The sequence below is a fragment of the Crinia signifera genome, chromosome 7 (genome assembly GCF_055691185.1).
Source record: "Crinia signifera chromosome 7, ASM5569118v1, whole genome shotgun sequence".
NCBI lineage: Eukaryota > Metazoa > Chordata > Amphibia > Anura > Myobatrachidae > Crinia > Crinia signifera.
In genome coordinates this window covers 23052061-23067474 of record NC_139223.1, presented here as the reverse complement: position 1 = coordinate 23067474, position 15414 = coordinate 23052061, and the positions used below count along the sequence as shown (strand labels likewise).

Below are 15414 nucleotides of genomic sequence, written 5' to 3'. Positions count from 1 at the left end.
GAACATATACTGAGACGCATTAGAGTCCGTGCCGCTCCAGTATAGTACCAGTATAGTACCCGTGCAGACGCTCAAGCGCCCATGCAAATTTAGACGCCAAGAAAGCCTTATTGGTAACCGGAATTTTTTATGTGTGTTAAAACTACAATACTGTACTAACCAAAGGCCAGCACCTGTCAAAAAAAACCAATGAGACGTGCAATACAGTACAGTATAATTTAATGTAATGATTCTGTACGCAATGCAATGTAATTTTATTTATTAGTGTGTACACTATCTATAGAACAGTACAGCTTGCTGGACACAGCACAATAGTAGTAAAGTACTTTACTGTAGTACCCTGCCATAATAACAACTCAGACGCAAAAGCATCTCATTACTGGAACGTCTGTGCAACTGGGCGTCTGTCAGAGACGCTCCTTCGTGTCAAACAAATGCAGCGCCTCTCCGCCCGCATCAGCATGATCCTCTCCTTCAAAGAGATGGGATCATGCTCGTGCCGGTGGTGTGAGAGAGGCGCTGACTAGGCTTGCCAGGGACAATAAATTATTTACTGTAGTTCCTGCGCTTCATGCACGCGCTGCAGCATAAATTTTACGCATGCGCAAAGAGGTTTTCAAAAGTGACATCTGGTGGATGATCACTGGTATTGCACTCATCCGGAGACGCCACGGCAAATCGCCAAGCATTTAAAATGTATTGCCATGGCGGGCGCCGTGGCCAGCTGGCGAAACTCTCGCCATAGGTAGCCAAGATGGGACCTGCTCCATCTGTATAGTGCAAAAGACCTAAAGATTGATTGCTAATGGTTACATCCAGGAGTTGGATATTGTTGAGGATATCCTAATATTGAGCTGCATTAATGTATGACAGAAGATGTCCTTTTAGACCTGCAGAAGGTTGCATACACTATACAGTAGGAACAATTTATCATTAGAATTCTTGTCAAAGTCAGATTGCTCACAAAATCGCATAGTGTGTACCCAACTTAACTCACTGAAAATCTTGCTAAATTTATCACAAATAAACCATTAAATTGATTAGGCTTATTCATTTACTAATAGGCAACATTTGATGTCTAGCTTGTATCATAATTGTAGAATTCATGTAATCATGGATTGTATTTGCTGTATCAACTCACAAGCAACTAACACAATGTTTGTATTATGTAAAGTAAGGGTAGTAGCACAATATGAAATTAAGTAACAACAAACAAAACAAAAATAATAATATACATTGCAATACAGAAAAAAGCTAAGAAAACAGATGCAAAACAGACTTCTGAATTTATATTCATTTTAATATTTAAGTAAATATTGGCAATGGCATCAATTATGCTTAATAGCATTTGTAATAAATCAAAATTAGTTCAATCCATAACAAAAATGTATTTGAAGTTGAAATATCATTTTAATTGTGAAAAGCTAAGAAGTGTGAAAGCAGTCCAAACAAAGAATCCATCTTCTGTAATATATGTATTGGTCAATATCTGTAAAGTTGAAGAATGCATACATTTATTTTAATATTATAATAGTCATTTCACTTTATGACAATTAAATGTTACTGTTGAATTTTTGTTTTTTTTCCCAAATATTTTCATCAGTGCGTTTTTTACATCTTTATTCCGTAGACTGTAGATCAGTGGGTTAATCATGGGGGTAAAATTTGCATACAGTATAGTGAGGACTATTTCAACGACACTGGAGTGGTTTGATGGTGGCATCATGTACACTGAAACACCTGTTGTATAGTAAATAATGATAACAATGAGATGGGATGAGCAGGTTGAGAAGGTCTTTTTTCTTCCATCCTTTGATTTTATCTGCAAGATGACCCTGATAATTTTTATATAAGATGTCACACAGAACATAACTGGGAAAAACCCAAATACCAAAATCTCAAAATAAATGATAATAAAATAGTCATTAATGCCAGAACAGGAAATTTTAAACAGAGCTTTAGGATCACAGAAAAACTGTTGTACGATGTTTGACTTACAGTAGGACATGTTTGACACTGGAATTGTAAACAAAAATGAATTAAAAAATCCTAATACCCAAGCACTTGATGCTAAAAAGAGACAATGTTTCCTCTTTAGAATATGGTGATAGTGTAAGGGATTACATATAGCAACAAACCGATCATAGGCCATAATGAATATTAAAACATTTTCTGTAAATGCAACTAAATCATAAAAGTACATCTGGGTAAAGCATTGTGTGAAGGACACTGTATTATCTCCAGTTAAAGATATATACATTAATTTTGGCACAGTAATTGTTGTATAACAGATATCTACTAAGGCAAGGTTACAGAGGAATAGATACATAGGAGTGTGCAACTGATGATCAATATATATCACTGTTATTATTATAGAATTTATAATCACTCCAAACAGATATAGTAAGAAAAACCCCATTGTAGTCAATGTTGTATATTCAGATTTGATAGAAAATAATAACAAGTGGAATTCTTTATAGTCAGTCTGATTCTCCATTTTATTTAGGTTATTTTTAAAATACATTTTATGTTACTGTATTAATGGTCTCTGTGTCAGAACTGTAATTTAAGTTAATATTTTTACGGCATTTATCAAATTGGAAAAAAAAAAATTTCAGTCCTCCTTTGAGTTTAATCATAACAATTTACATATTACAAATATAAAAAAGCAGAAAATATAAAATTGGAAAATCAAATAAATTATACTTTTACACATAAAAATATGTATATAAATATAGAATAAATATGAATATTTTTTTACAAACTTTTTTACCTAATTTAATTTTCAAAAATAATTAATGTAAAATATCTATTTTATAGAATTAGATTGTGCTGCAATATTAAGCTATATCTTTTAGGCAAAAAAATAAATAGAATTAACTGTAATTTTTTGCAGCGAGAACAGTTTACAGTACATTTTAATTTTATTAAATTTAAAATTTAATAAAGTATAAATTGAAGTTTTGTACAGCAATTAGACATATTAGATCGACTTTTTCATTAGTCATGCATCCCTCTGATCGTCAGAGGCCAAAACTTCAGCAAAACTGCAGACATGCTATACCACACATCACACCAAAAGTAAATATACAACAGTTATAAGTAAAACTGTGAATGGCATGACGATAACAAGGCTCAGCAAGACAATTCACAAAAGTACAAACTTGTAAACAAGTATACAATGGGCAGGATGTAGAGGGTATGGGTCATTGGGCTGCATTGAGTTGACCACTGAATGTCCACATGGCTTAGGTCGCAACAAGAAATAGTTTGACATGGCTAAGATCGACATAGTTGGATGGTCGGCACAATGAGGTAAAAAATGGCTAGGTCGACAGTCAAAAGGTCAACATGGGTTTTTCACTTTTATTGACCCTAATGTCGACATGGTCACCGTCTAAGTGTATCACGTCCACTAGACATGCTTTGTGCACTGTGCATTGCTATGCTTGGCACACTATTCTATTCTCCCACCATGCCCTACCATCCACTAGGGCATGGTGGGAGAATAGAATAGTGTGTCGGCATATGTTGGCTCAGAAAACAAGGTGAAAACCCATGTCAACCATTTGACTGTCAACCTAGCCATTGTTGATCTATTGCTTGTGTCAACCTTCCAACCATGTCAACCTTTGCCATGTCTACCTATTTCATGTGTCAACACTTGCCATGTCGACCTTCAGTGGCTGACCCAATGCATGTTGAACTAAAAAGTGTTGATCCAAGAACCGCATACGGTTGGATATAGGCGAGTGTGGGAGGGGGAGATCCCGATGGGAAAATTTTAGGAGATCTGAAAAAATAGACAAACAACAGTTTATAATACAAAGATCTCTTGTTGTAAATGTTTATATGAACGCAGGCTTTATAAAAAGGGGAACCCTGATTACTGGCCTCACAGACACCACCAGTGGGGAAATCATCATAGTAGTTCAATTCAATATAATAATTTATGAGTGCGAGATGCAAGATGGTAAAGCTCAGAACGGAGGTGGACACCTGCATAGTCCATCCAAGAATAAGGGATGATCCCTGCTTCAAAGACATCATGGTAAATTGATTACAAAACAAAAAGTAATTACTGTGTAATTTGCAAGGACCAGAAAAATGTATCTAGACCTTTACATTAGAGCAGTGGTTCTCAAACTGTGTGTCCTGACTCTAAAGTGGGTCCTGACCATCTCAGGATGGGATTACAACTGCATGTTGCTGATCATCGTCAGTCTGATGACTTCTTTAATCTCCCAGTCAGTGACCCAAGGAGCATGAAAAATCAGTTGAATTGCCTGTAATTGAAGACTCCTCATAATTTTGCACCTCCACAATTCATGTGTTGTCTGATGACAACTGATTGAGTTAGGCAGCAAATACAATAGGAAGGAGAAATGATGGATACGTCTAGGGATGGATTTATAACCATATTAAAATTGTCCACTAGAATTAGATGCCCCTGCATTTCTTATCTAATGTGTCTTATAAACTCGGAAAACAAAAGTCCCTAAACTTTATTAGGAGTATAGAGTGTGGCAAATTTTATTGTCTTTGAATGAAAGGTACTGTACCAACATCAATGTGGTTGCGACCCTCTAGGTCAAAAACAACTTCAAAGGGAGTGAAGGGATTATGTTGTGGATAAGTATTGGTACCTCTCATTTCTTGCAACCCTCCTGGTCAGAAACAACTTTTATGGGAGTAAAGAGAATTCAGATGTTGATAAAAATTGCTAACCCAGGAGATTGGCTTACCCGCAAAAACGGTTGGTGCACCCAATGAAATGCTGGGAGTGCCTGGCAAAATGCAGGCATGCTAATGCCCTCTTAAGGTAGCCGCAAGACAAAGGCACCTGTCTGGAAGTCCCTGAGTTCCTAGCAACCACTAAGTGAGTCCTGGTATATGCGGTGACTGCGAGCTGCAGGAACAGGAGGAAAAATCATTTGATGATAAGTAAACATGGAATTATTTTTCTTCTGTGAGGTCAATTGCGAACAGATATGTACCAATTTCACATCCATTCACTGTTCTGCAAATCCCTTCATAAAGCGAGATTCCTGAGGAAGTCTTGTGAGACGAAACATGTCGGGCAGCTTTTGAGTTCTTATCCTCATCTCCCAGTTAAGCTATATTTCTTTTATATTTAGATGCTGTGATTTTTTATATTCATATATTTCTATTTTATCATTCCCTCGTCAAAACCACCGTCCTATTTTTTATTCAGATTTCAAAGTGTTATTTATATAAAAATGTATGTATGTATGTATGTATGTATGTATGTATGTATGTATGGTATCGTCACTGGCTGGCCTAGAATAAGAAGTTTGATCACTTATTTTTTTACATAACAATAAACATTATGTACTACAGTATTTTCATGTAATAGTGCCCTAACACAAGAGTCATTTGTCTTTGTAGCTTGGCAATAGTACAGATGAGTCCAAACTAATGTGTGCACCCATTATGGCATGTTACTATTCATGTACGTGTGCTAATAGTCACATGTTCATATGTACCATGGCACACTGGCTGCAGCATATGACCCACAATTGTGAGTATTTGTGGGTAGAATGAGCGTGGCCACAGCTTTATATTATATTTAATCATTTAATGAAAACATTCACAGGGTCATATTCAGAAATAGAATTAACTCCAGGGTACTTATTTAACTTTATATTGGGTGTTGTATATTATTATTATTATTATGTTTTATTTATAAGGTGCCAAAAGTGGTACGCAGCGCCTTACATATAGCACAAATAAGAACAATACAGGGTAAAGAGAACTATACATAAAAGCAACAGAAGAACAAAACAGAGTACAGGTAACAAGTAGCAGCTTAATTGTAGGGTAGCAGAGGAGCAGTCTGGATGTTACCAGGAGCAGGTTGTTAGTGGTAGAAATGAATGAACATAAAGGAGAAGAGATGTGGGTGTAGATGGTACAGTAGGTGAGTAAGAGAGCTGTAACAGAAATGCAAGAAGAGGGCTGTGAGAACAGGTGGGAAGAAGGCCCGAGCTTACAGTCTAGTCGTAGAGGGAGACAAACAGGTAACATGAGGTGCAGGCAAGGAGGCCTTAAGGCAAGAAGTGACCGTGGCAGAGATGGCCAGGACATAAGGCAGCAGGTAGGGGGAGCAGCCTCTGTACTAGGTTATGACATTAATGAAAGGTACCAGGTGAGGCAGCCCTATTTTGTGCACTACGTAGGATTATCCTGGATAGAATATGTCATTCCTAGAATGGATTATAGAAAATAAGGTGGTTCCAGCATCCTAAAGCTTTCAGTAGGGTCCTAATACAGTCAGGCCCGTGTATTCCCATCGCTTCCAAAAACATACCAGCTGAGGCAACCACAGGGCTGGCACCGAAAATCTTGGGACCCGGTACACTGATCTCTCTAGTGCCGCCAACCACGCACACTGATTCTATTTCATTGCATATTGAATGTATTTTTTCTTATTATTAATATCCACTATGCAATGTGATTGGGGAGGGAGCAGCATTTTTTGTTGTGCAGTTTTTCAAACTTGTCATGTTTTAAGGATTTACTCTCTGTGGAAGAAGGTGGGATAATTACTTACCAAATGTATCTCACCTGTGCAAGATTAAAGAAATCCAGAAAACATGACTTTTTGCTGGTACAGTACTTGAGGGCTGGAGTTCAGAATCCCTGGGCTGATGTGTAAGCAGGGATGTGGCTGAAAATTATACTACTGGTTAAATAAATAAATAATACTGGTTATGCATTCAGCTTGTTCATAGAGACTGATAAAGTATTTAAAAAAAACTTACATTTAATATCTATCTAATGCAAAATCATAAACATTTTTCAATGGAAAATTCATGAGCTACAGTTTGGAAAATTCATGCATATGAAAAAAGTCAAACGAAACTTCATTTGTAATTGTTTTTCCCCCATAGAATAACAAACTTTTTTTTATGAACATTTCTATAATCTACAGAAATATTTACAAACACATTCAATAAAATCTAGAGAATCCACATTTTAAGTGTTTTAAAAAAATAAATAAAAGAAGAGTCACAACTCACCTTTGATCAGCAGAAAAGAGAAAACATGGATGATCGGAATCTTACTTATACTGTTTGCTTCATTAGATAAGTTTATTACTACAGGGAGTAGAAGAAAGTTACAGAATGAGATCACTCTTAAGAATGGCCCTTGAGTTTTCATGATAAAGTTCTTTGAAGTTTAGTAACAACAAAGTTTATCCATGATAAACTTTTACTGTCTTTTTAAAAATACATTGGTTTTGTTTCAACATTGCAATCTGATAAATGAAAAGTATAGTGAACATTGTATTTTTTTTTACTACAAAGTGATCACAATTTTTGTTTTGTTTGGTTTCTTTGATTGTAATTGATTTTTCTTTCTATTTTGGAAAAATATTTGGAAGTGTCCTCATGTAGTCAGTACCAACTCAACTGTAGTTGAAACCAATAACAAAATTTGCAGGATCATTACATCAATATTACTGAAGTCATCAGTGATAGACAAAGCTAAACCTGGTCAAGCACCAAACACACTTTCTTCCAACCAGCCAACTGACAAAATCTTACCATCTACACATCTATTAACTATTTCATTAGACCAGCAGAAGGTAGAAAGTGGCTGCTGACTTATGCATGTTTTGAAAAATATTTGGTGTGATGACACCACTCAGGTGCTTCACACAATGACAGGCCCATGGTCAGACTAGCCCACCGGGGTACAGGGTAAATCCCCAATGGGCCACACCAACCAGGTTCCATACTGACTGCTGAAATTCTTCATTAATATACAATTAGAGAGACAGTTACCTGGGGGAGCAGGACCTTAGGAACTTTGTCTGTTTCAGTGGAAATTAGACCACATTTTGCCCTATTGTTAATTAAACTTAGCAACTCCATCAGACCCCTGACCTTTCTAATGGTTGGACAACCCCCCTTAGTGAGCTTGTACAACCATTAAGGATGGGCCACTGCCAGTGCATCACCCTGATGGGCCCATCATCCAGTCTGACACTGAACAGGGCATACACTATGACCCTTATTCTGGTTCACCCGCAAAGGCAAACTTCTTCTCAGATGGACAAAACCATGTGCACTGCAGTTGAGGCAGATGCAACATGTGCAGAGAGAATAAGTTTTGGGTGGGGTTTTACTTAAAAGTGAGATCTATATTGTAAAAAGAAAGCAGCCAGTATTTACCCTGCACAGAAACAAAATAACTCACCCAAATCTAATTCTCTCTGCACAAATGATATCTGCCCCACCTGCAGTGCACATGGTTTTATTCATTTGAGAAGGAATTTACCTTTCAGAGTGAACCCGAATAAGTGCCTATATTTGTAGTATATACTAAGGCTGGTGAGGAAACTTTGGCCCCTTCACTAGGATGGGGTAACATCAAGGAAAATTGGTGCTACGTGAGTAACAGGAACATTTATTGAAACAAAGTGACCGTGTGAGTAACAGAGAGGGAGGGAAAGTTACAGAAATAAGAAAAGAGACATTCAGTAAGAGGATAATAAATATGTGGGGAAAAAGAGACAGGAGAGAGGGAGACGTGAGAGATGTGGGGTAGTATATGGAAAGGGAGTACAGGTTCCACCTGCTAATATATCACTGACTGGAGGTGGATCATCTGTGTAGGTCCACTATTATGAATATGAAGAGTGGGGGAAGACCTATATCTCTCATATAGAGGTGTGTGGAGTAAATATGCATTATAATCATGTCCTTCCGTGTCTGGTGAGTAAGTTGCAAATACCCTGATTGTACCAAGTCTAACACATGATACATGTATTTTTTTCAGTTGATAATTTGTTTGCGTAAAAATTTTGAGAAAAGAAGTCATGGTTTAATTTAAAATACTCACTGCAAGTACACACAAAATGGGCCTGAATGCCCGACCCTATAGCCAGCCAAATCCCTCACTAACATCCCCTTGCATGAGTCTATACTTATGTTATCCTGGATGGAGATAGCTGAAATGCGGGCAGTCTCTCAGCCACCCTCATCATGCAGGCATTGAGATGCCCATAAAACACTAGGCATTCCCCTGTTACCGCCTCCTGTCTGCCCCCAGACCTCCCTGTCTGGAGCAAACAGCTTGAGGAGTGGGCCAATCTCTCCCGTGGCCAAAATTCAGAGAAGGCCAAAATTTGGACCTACATGGGTCTGAGTTGGCCACAAATGTTTGGCATTTGTGCACCTATAACACTAGGCAACAGCCAAAAAGGATCCTACGTAAAAACAACCAATTCCTACTGATTTCAATGCGCTGAACATGAATATGAGGTTTAATATTGTTTATCAGTTCAAGTTTTGAAGATCCTTAGCGATGAACTAAAACTTAGATCAATGCTGTGGTCTAGCAAAATGAATGTTCAATAAAAACACACACACAGTAAAGCTTTCATACACACATTAATTTTACACCAGTATACATACCATTCCATGTTCCAAAGGTGACTCTTTCGGGGGAGGCCTGCTGGGACTTTGCTCATTGAGAGAGAAGCTTACAGACTAAAGTGAAGCTTGAGTACATAAGTGACTTGTTTTTTTGAAACAGAAACAGGTGAGTTAGAATACAGAAAAAAGTGAGTTTGAACACAAAAGCCTAAACACACATTATTGTTATTACCATAATCAACTGATACAACGTTTGTCCTGGTGCAGTGCAGTGGATGTAATGCATTTGTTTTGCGGGAGGAGAGTCTACTGTCCAATATGTAAATGATTTTCTTTGCTGCAGGAAGAATTAGCTAAACTGCATGCTGATCTACGTAGGATGTCTAGGGACCACCACTACCTCAGAGAACCCCCAGAAGACAATCTACCTAGACTGCTGTGGGCTCTGAAAAGCAGAGACTTACAGAGGGCCTCAACACATCCCCAAGTGGTCACACTGCAAAACTCATATGCTGCTCTTTCAGTGCTGGAAAGTACTGTACAACCAACATAGGCAATAAAGAACAGGAAGATATGGGGAATTCTACTTCTACTTTCTGTAGGACCAGAAAAATTTCACCTTTCAAAAAAGGACTGCACATCTCTTGGGAGATTCCATCATTAGAGGAGTTAATCTGGGAAATGCTACTTAAGTGATAAATAAGGCATGCTAAGAATTGTAAAGGCAGCAAGAAAAGATGGGGAGATGGATGACATCGTCCACCTAAGCACAAATGAACTGGTTAATGCTGATGTCATGGCCGTAAAAGTTAGGAACCGCTCTAAAACAGGTGACACTTCAAAGTTTGACCAAAGTTTGACCAAGGAATTGGAATTTGGATTGTCATGGCATAGTCAATCTACCTGGCAAGACAGAGCCTTAAATAAAAGTGATGGCCTACACCCATCTTCAAGGGGAACGAGAATAGTAAGTGAGAAGTTTGGATGCTTCACCAGCAACTATTTAAACTAGCATAGGGTGGCAGTGAACCAAATAAGAATGAAGAAATCTGCTCCCCCAACCTAGAGGTATTGTCTCTGCAGGCAAATGGAATAGGAAGCCTATCCACTGCAACAGAAGATAATGCCAATCAAAACCGAATAGATATAGGCAGAAAGATGAACATACTGTAGCTAGCAGCAGGAGAAGCACAAACACAACTTTAAGAGCTATGTGTGCAAATGCTAGGAGCTTAGGAAATAAAATCCAATAACTAATAATAATAATAATAATAATAATTATAATTATAATAATAATGACAAGGGATGAACTGGATATTGTGGCTATTACAGAGTCATGGTGCAATGAAAATCATAACTGGGACATAGCTATACCAGGATATACTTTATTTAGGAAGGACAGAATGTGAAGAATCGGAGGAGGGATTGCAATATATGTGAAAAAAAGCATAAAGATTACCTTAATACAAAGTATTGAAGAAAAAACTGAGGCCGTTTGGGTGACCATAGAAACAGGGGTGGAAATTCTTCATATAGGGGTGATCTACAGACCACTAGGCCAGGAAGAGGAACTTGTCAAGAGCCTATTGCAGGACATCAACAAAATGGCATTAAAAGGAGAGGTGATAATCATGGGAGACTTTAATCTGCCTGATGTAAACGGAGAGGTGCCTGTTGCAAGTTCCACCAGAAGTAGAAGTAATAATGCCACTGGTCACTGGTACAACCTCATCTAGAGTACTGTGTTCAGTTCTAGAGGCCATATCTCTACAAGGATATAAATACATTAGAGAGTATACAAAAAGGGCAACTAAAATGGTGCATGGCCTACAAAACATACCACAAAAGACAAAAAGATCTTAATATGTATAGTTTAGAGCAGAGAAGGGAGAGGGGGGACATGAAAGAAACTTTCAAATATATCAAGGCTTTTAACAAGGTACAGGTTGGAGACATTCTTCACAGGAAGAGGAGCAACAGAACACAAGGACATGCACTGAAACTAGAGGGATAAATAAATAAATGGATTTCTCTACTAAAGGAATCAGAGGAAAACAGTATAGTTGTCCTCTAATCCATTTAATGATAAATTTTACTACTGCTCTTCACACTGTTTTTTTCACACTCCCTTTGTATTTTTATATCTTTTTATCTTTGTCTTTTTTGCCCACTAACACTGTCACCCATGATTATATTCATACTCACACCGAACATGAATTTTGTTCATAACCAATATTTCACTTTATTACTTCAATATCACTATTACATGTAACCTATCTAGAATAACACACACACACTCTATGTCCTCAATATTGGAGTCAACTTTCACTTTTTTAGTCTCTACTTACTGTGAGAAATCAACGTTATATAATTTTTCACTTCACTATTATGACACCTTTTTCTCAAGTCCTTTCCTCATCTCTGAGATGCACTCACTCTGTTTAAGACCTAATCAGGTCCATTATAAGATTAACCTACATCCTAAACATCTTTGCGTGCGAAGGGATGTGTGTCTAAATATATCACACATACCCTCAGCACTGTAATGACACTAGGATACAAATTTAAAAAAAGTTTTTTTTCGTTTGTCAAAAATTTATTGTATCAGAGTTAACATTATCTCTCCTACACAACCACATTTGGCGATTATATTGACATATTTCATTATTATCATAGATATCCCTCTCCTGGACATGGGGACACACTATTTTGAGTAACCTATCTAAACAGTTCATTGCCCATCTTCATGAACTTAAATACACATCAAAACTATGTAACATTATTTGGACAAGCATTGGTCAATTGGATCATTCCTTGCTCCGACATACCTGGTTACTAACAACAATAAATAACATCTAATCTAAATTGATATACTGTACATATGAAGAGATTTATTTCCGGACCCAGTAACACACTGTCATACAGCTATCATTTGCAGAGACCTATCAATATGAGAATGAATTGCGATCGCATCGAACTAACCAACAATTGTTAGTATGAGTAATATAGGGTGCAATAAAGGTGTAAATCTTATTTTATTTTATTTACCTTATCTAGATAGCAAAATAAAACCCTCCTCATCCTAATGAAGGATCATTATAGCATACCATCGCATTCAACTGATCAATAACCAGGTTGAACTAGATGGACGCAAGTCTTTTTTCAGCCTTACCTACTATATAACAATTACCTGTAGCATAGCCACACATGGGGCGATAATAATATTGGCTGATTTTTTTTTTACGTTGCATTTTTAGTGCCTCTCCAAGTAATACCCTTGTCTTTATTGAAATCTTACGTGTTTACCATGGATCATCAAATGGCATTAGTAGACACATACCGGTTTAACTGATTAGCCTCTGTGCAATGTTATTTGATACTGTATATTGATACAATAAATGCTGGGATTATATCCCGCAATGTGTGCTTTGATATGAGGGGGTCTGCATGTATATGCCCGCACCTGGAAATGCACAACATGCAACAATTTGTCAAAGCTGAACATGATTTGTGATCTCCACTTATGTTCATTTTTCATTTATCACCCTATGACACTCGTACATATCCTAATGAGGATGATTGACAACACATCAGGGCGTTTTACCATTAGCCAATGAATTTGAAGTGTCACGGCTATGCAATTAGCATATTTATGAGTCAGCAGGTATTTAAAGGGCTTCCAGGTACCACCCAGGTTGGTCCTGACGAAGCTTAATAGCGAAGCGTACGCTGACCATACCCTTCGTGGCTACCCCCCACTCCCTTCCCCATTGAATGTATTTTGATCTGTCTAGTTTAAAACTTTAGCAATAGGTACCAGTGGTCCGTGAGCACTAGGTCCGCGAGCACCAAGTCCGGCGTTTGAGGCGCAGTGTGTGACGTTTAGCACTGTGACCTCCGCGACTCCGGAGCACTAGCCGACTACACGGCTAACTCCGTGCTGAGCACTGAGCTCCTGTGTTGATTTGTTAGCCTACCTCCATTTGGCTACAAATCTTGCTCCACAGGGTATTGACCAGCCACCAGTCGGGAGCTCCATATATATCTTTCCACTATGTGCGGTGTTGTCTAGCTTCTTAGGGCATTATTCTGCTTGGTGCGGACTGTTCCGAATTCTTTCGGAGGGCGCATTTTAGCCGTCTGCGCATGCATAGGCAACGCAATGCGCATCTGCAACGTAGTGTCTCCGCATTCGTTCTCGACAATACCGTCCAGAAATGTGCACCAAAGTGGCTTGGGAAATATTGGCGTAATATGGGCGTCATGTGGGCGTACACAAGGGCGCGGTTTCAAAGTGGGCAAAACTGGGCGTACACGTGGGAGTGCACGAAATGTGGTAGGCGTGCATTCGGACAGGACACGAAACGAACCAACACGCATGAAATATGCGGTGTCCATAAGCAAGTTTCAGTTTGCGGAGAGCACTTGTTCATGCGCTAGGCATTCGGTTCGCCCAATTAGTACGCCCGCACCTGAAGCACTTCCAGCTGACCACAATACAATCCACTCCTCTACTCATTAGTGATTAATTACACTCTTTACACAGGTTCAATTGGAAGCATTGCTGCCTAAATGGCCCATTACAAAATACTACAATATATGCTGCAAACACGACTGCATTGTTGCTATCTGACCCACATTTACACTGCAAGCAATGGACATAACTTTGTTAACCAAATTTAAATGTACATTTCACTTTTACATTCATCGGAAAAAGTACACATGTGGGAGTTGCAAAAAATATTTATTAAATTATAACAAAATAGAGAAACTTTTCACCATTGTTATTTTCACATGGTAAATAATAAAGGGGGCATAATAATAATGAAATAATATAGAGTATGTACAAAATTAAACACATTTTATACATAGCCACAGCAGAATCATTAGGAACACATCAGGTGGATTCACAAGAAATGTATAGGACCTACACTTCGAGACCAGCAGCCAGTAATGGTAGCAGAAAGAGGGCAATAGGGGAACAAAACAAAATATTCCAACTCAAGGCACCACAAATGTGGGTACCCTTTGCACGGGAATGGGTTGCACATGTAAAGCTGACACACACAGCAAAAGAAAAGATTTGGGACGACATAAGGGCGGAGATGAATGCGGATTCCACCTCATTAGCGTACACGTTTGGCCCTGGTAGGGGCCTGGCCACGTACAGCAGCTCTTCGGCCACGCCACATTGTGCTGGTGGGTTGGGTGGTGGAGCAGCTGCTGTGGAAGGGGGTGTTGCTCTTCCCCTTCTGGCAGCAGGGAGTGCTGATGGTGGAAAAGCAGCAGAAATGGCCGATAATAAGGCCCTATTGGTGTTGATTAGCTCCGCCACAAGCTAATTATGGCGGAGGAGGAGGTCATTTTGGCGTTCCAGCAGGTAATTTTGTCGAACAGTTTGATCAGCAATGACCTGTTGGCTGCCAGCTATTGCCTGCTGGATCCCAGCTATTGCCTGCTGGGTGCCGACAATAGCTTGCATGACCTCCTCGGTCCTACTCAGCCGCTCTACTGCTGACTCTCCCTGCTGCTGAATGGTATTAAGCAGCTGCATCCACCCTTGCACATCCGGTGTGGCTGGTGGCGGCTGCTGCACGTGGATGCCACTGGTGGCAGGTGGCATGGATGGCACTGTCTCCTCCTCAAGAAGATCACTACTGCACGTTGGAGATGGTGCTGAAATAGAAACGTACAATTACAACACATTCCTTGAAACTTATCACAAAGGAGTTATGTCATGCAAACAAATTACCTTCGAGTTCAGCCACAAAAAGATCCACTGGGGCCTCACTGTCCATGTTGCTCACCCCCGGATCTCCTCTACAGCAACACAATCAGCTGCCAACTGCTCCATGGAGATGAGCTTAAGTCTGGATGGCATGGGACCAGCCCCAGTGGTGTGGCTGTGTTGCCAACGTGTGGTCATTTTCTTCTTGAGGTTGCTTTAGAAGTCACGCCACCTGCAACCAAAGATTAATAATTATTACATCTCATACCTGAAGTTTGT

The 15414-nt window shown here is 38.9% G+C and overlaps 1 protein-coding gene across 1 annotated transcript; it reads right to left on the bottom strand.

Moving 5' to 3' along the window:
* Positions 1–1534: 1534 nt before the first annotated feature.
* Positions 1535–15205, bottom strand: LOC146021097 (olfactory receptor 1-like). The gene is made up of 5 exons (XM_083154899.1): positions 15160–15205; positions 7044–7121; positions 4563–4667; positions 2125–2361; positions 1535–2016 (listed from the first exon to the last, which is right to left on the bottom strand). The coding sequence occupies exons 1-5, from the start codon at positions 15203–15205 to the stop codon at positions 1535–1537; spliced, it is 948 nt and encodes a 315-aa protein (XP_083011025.1).
* Between the last annotated feature and the right edge of the window lie 209 nt (positions 15206–15414).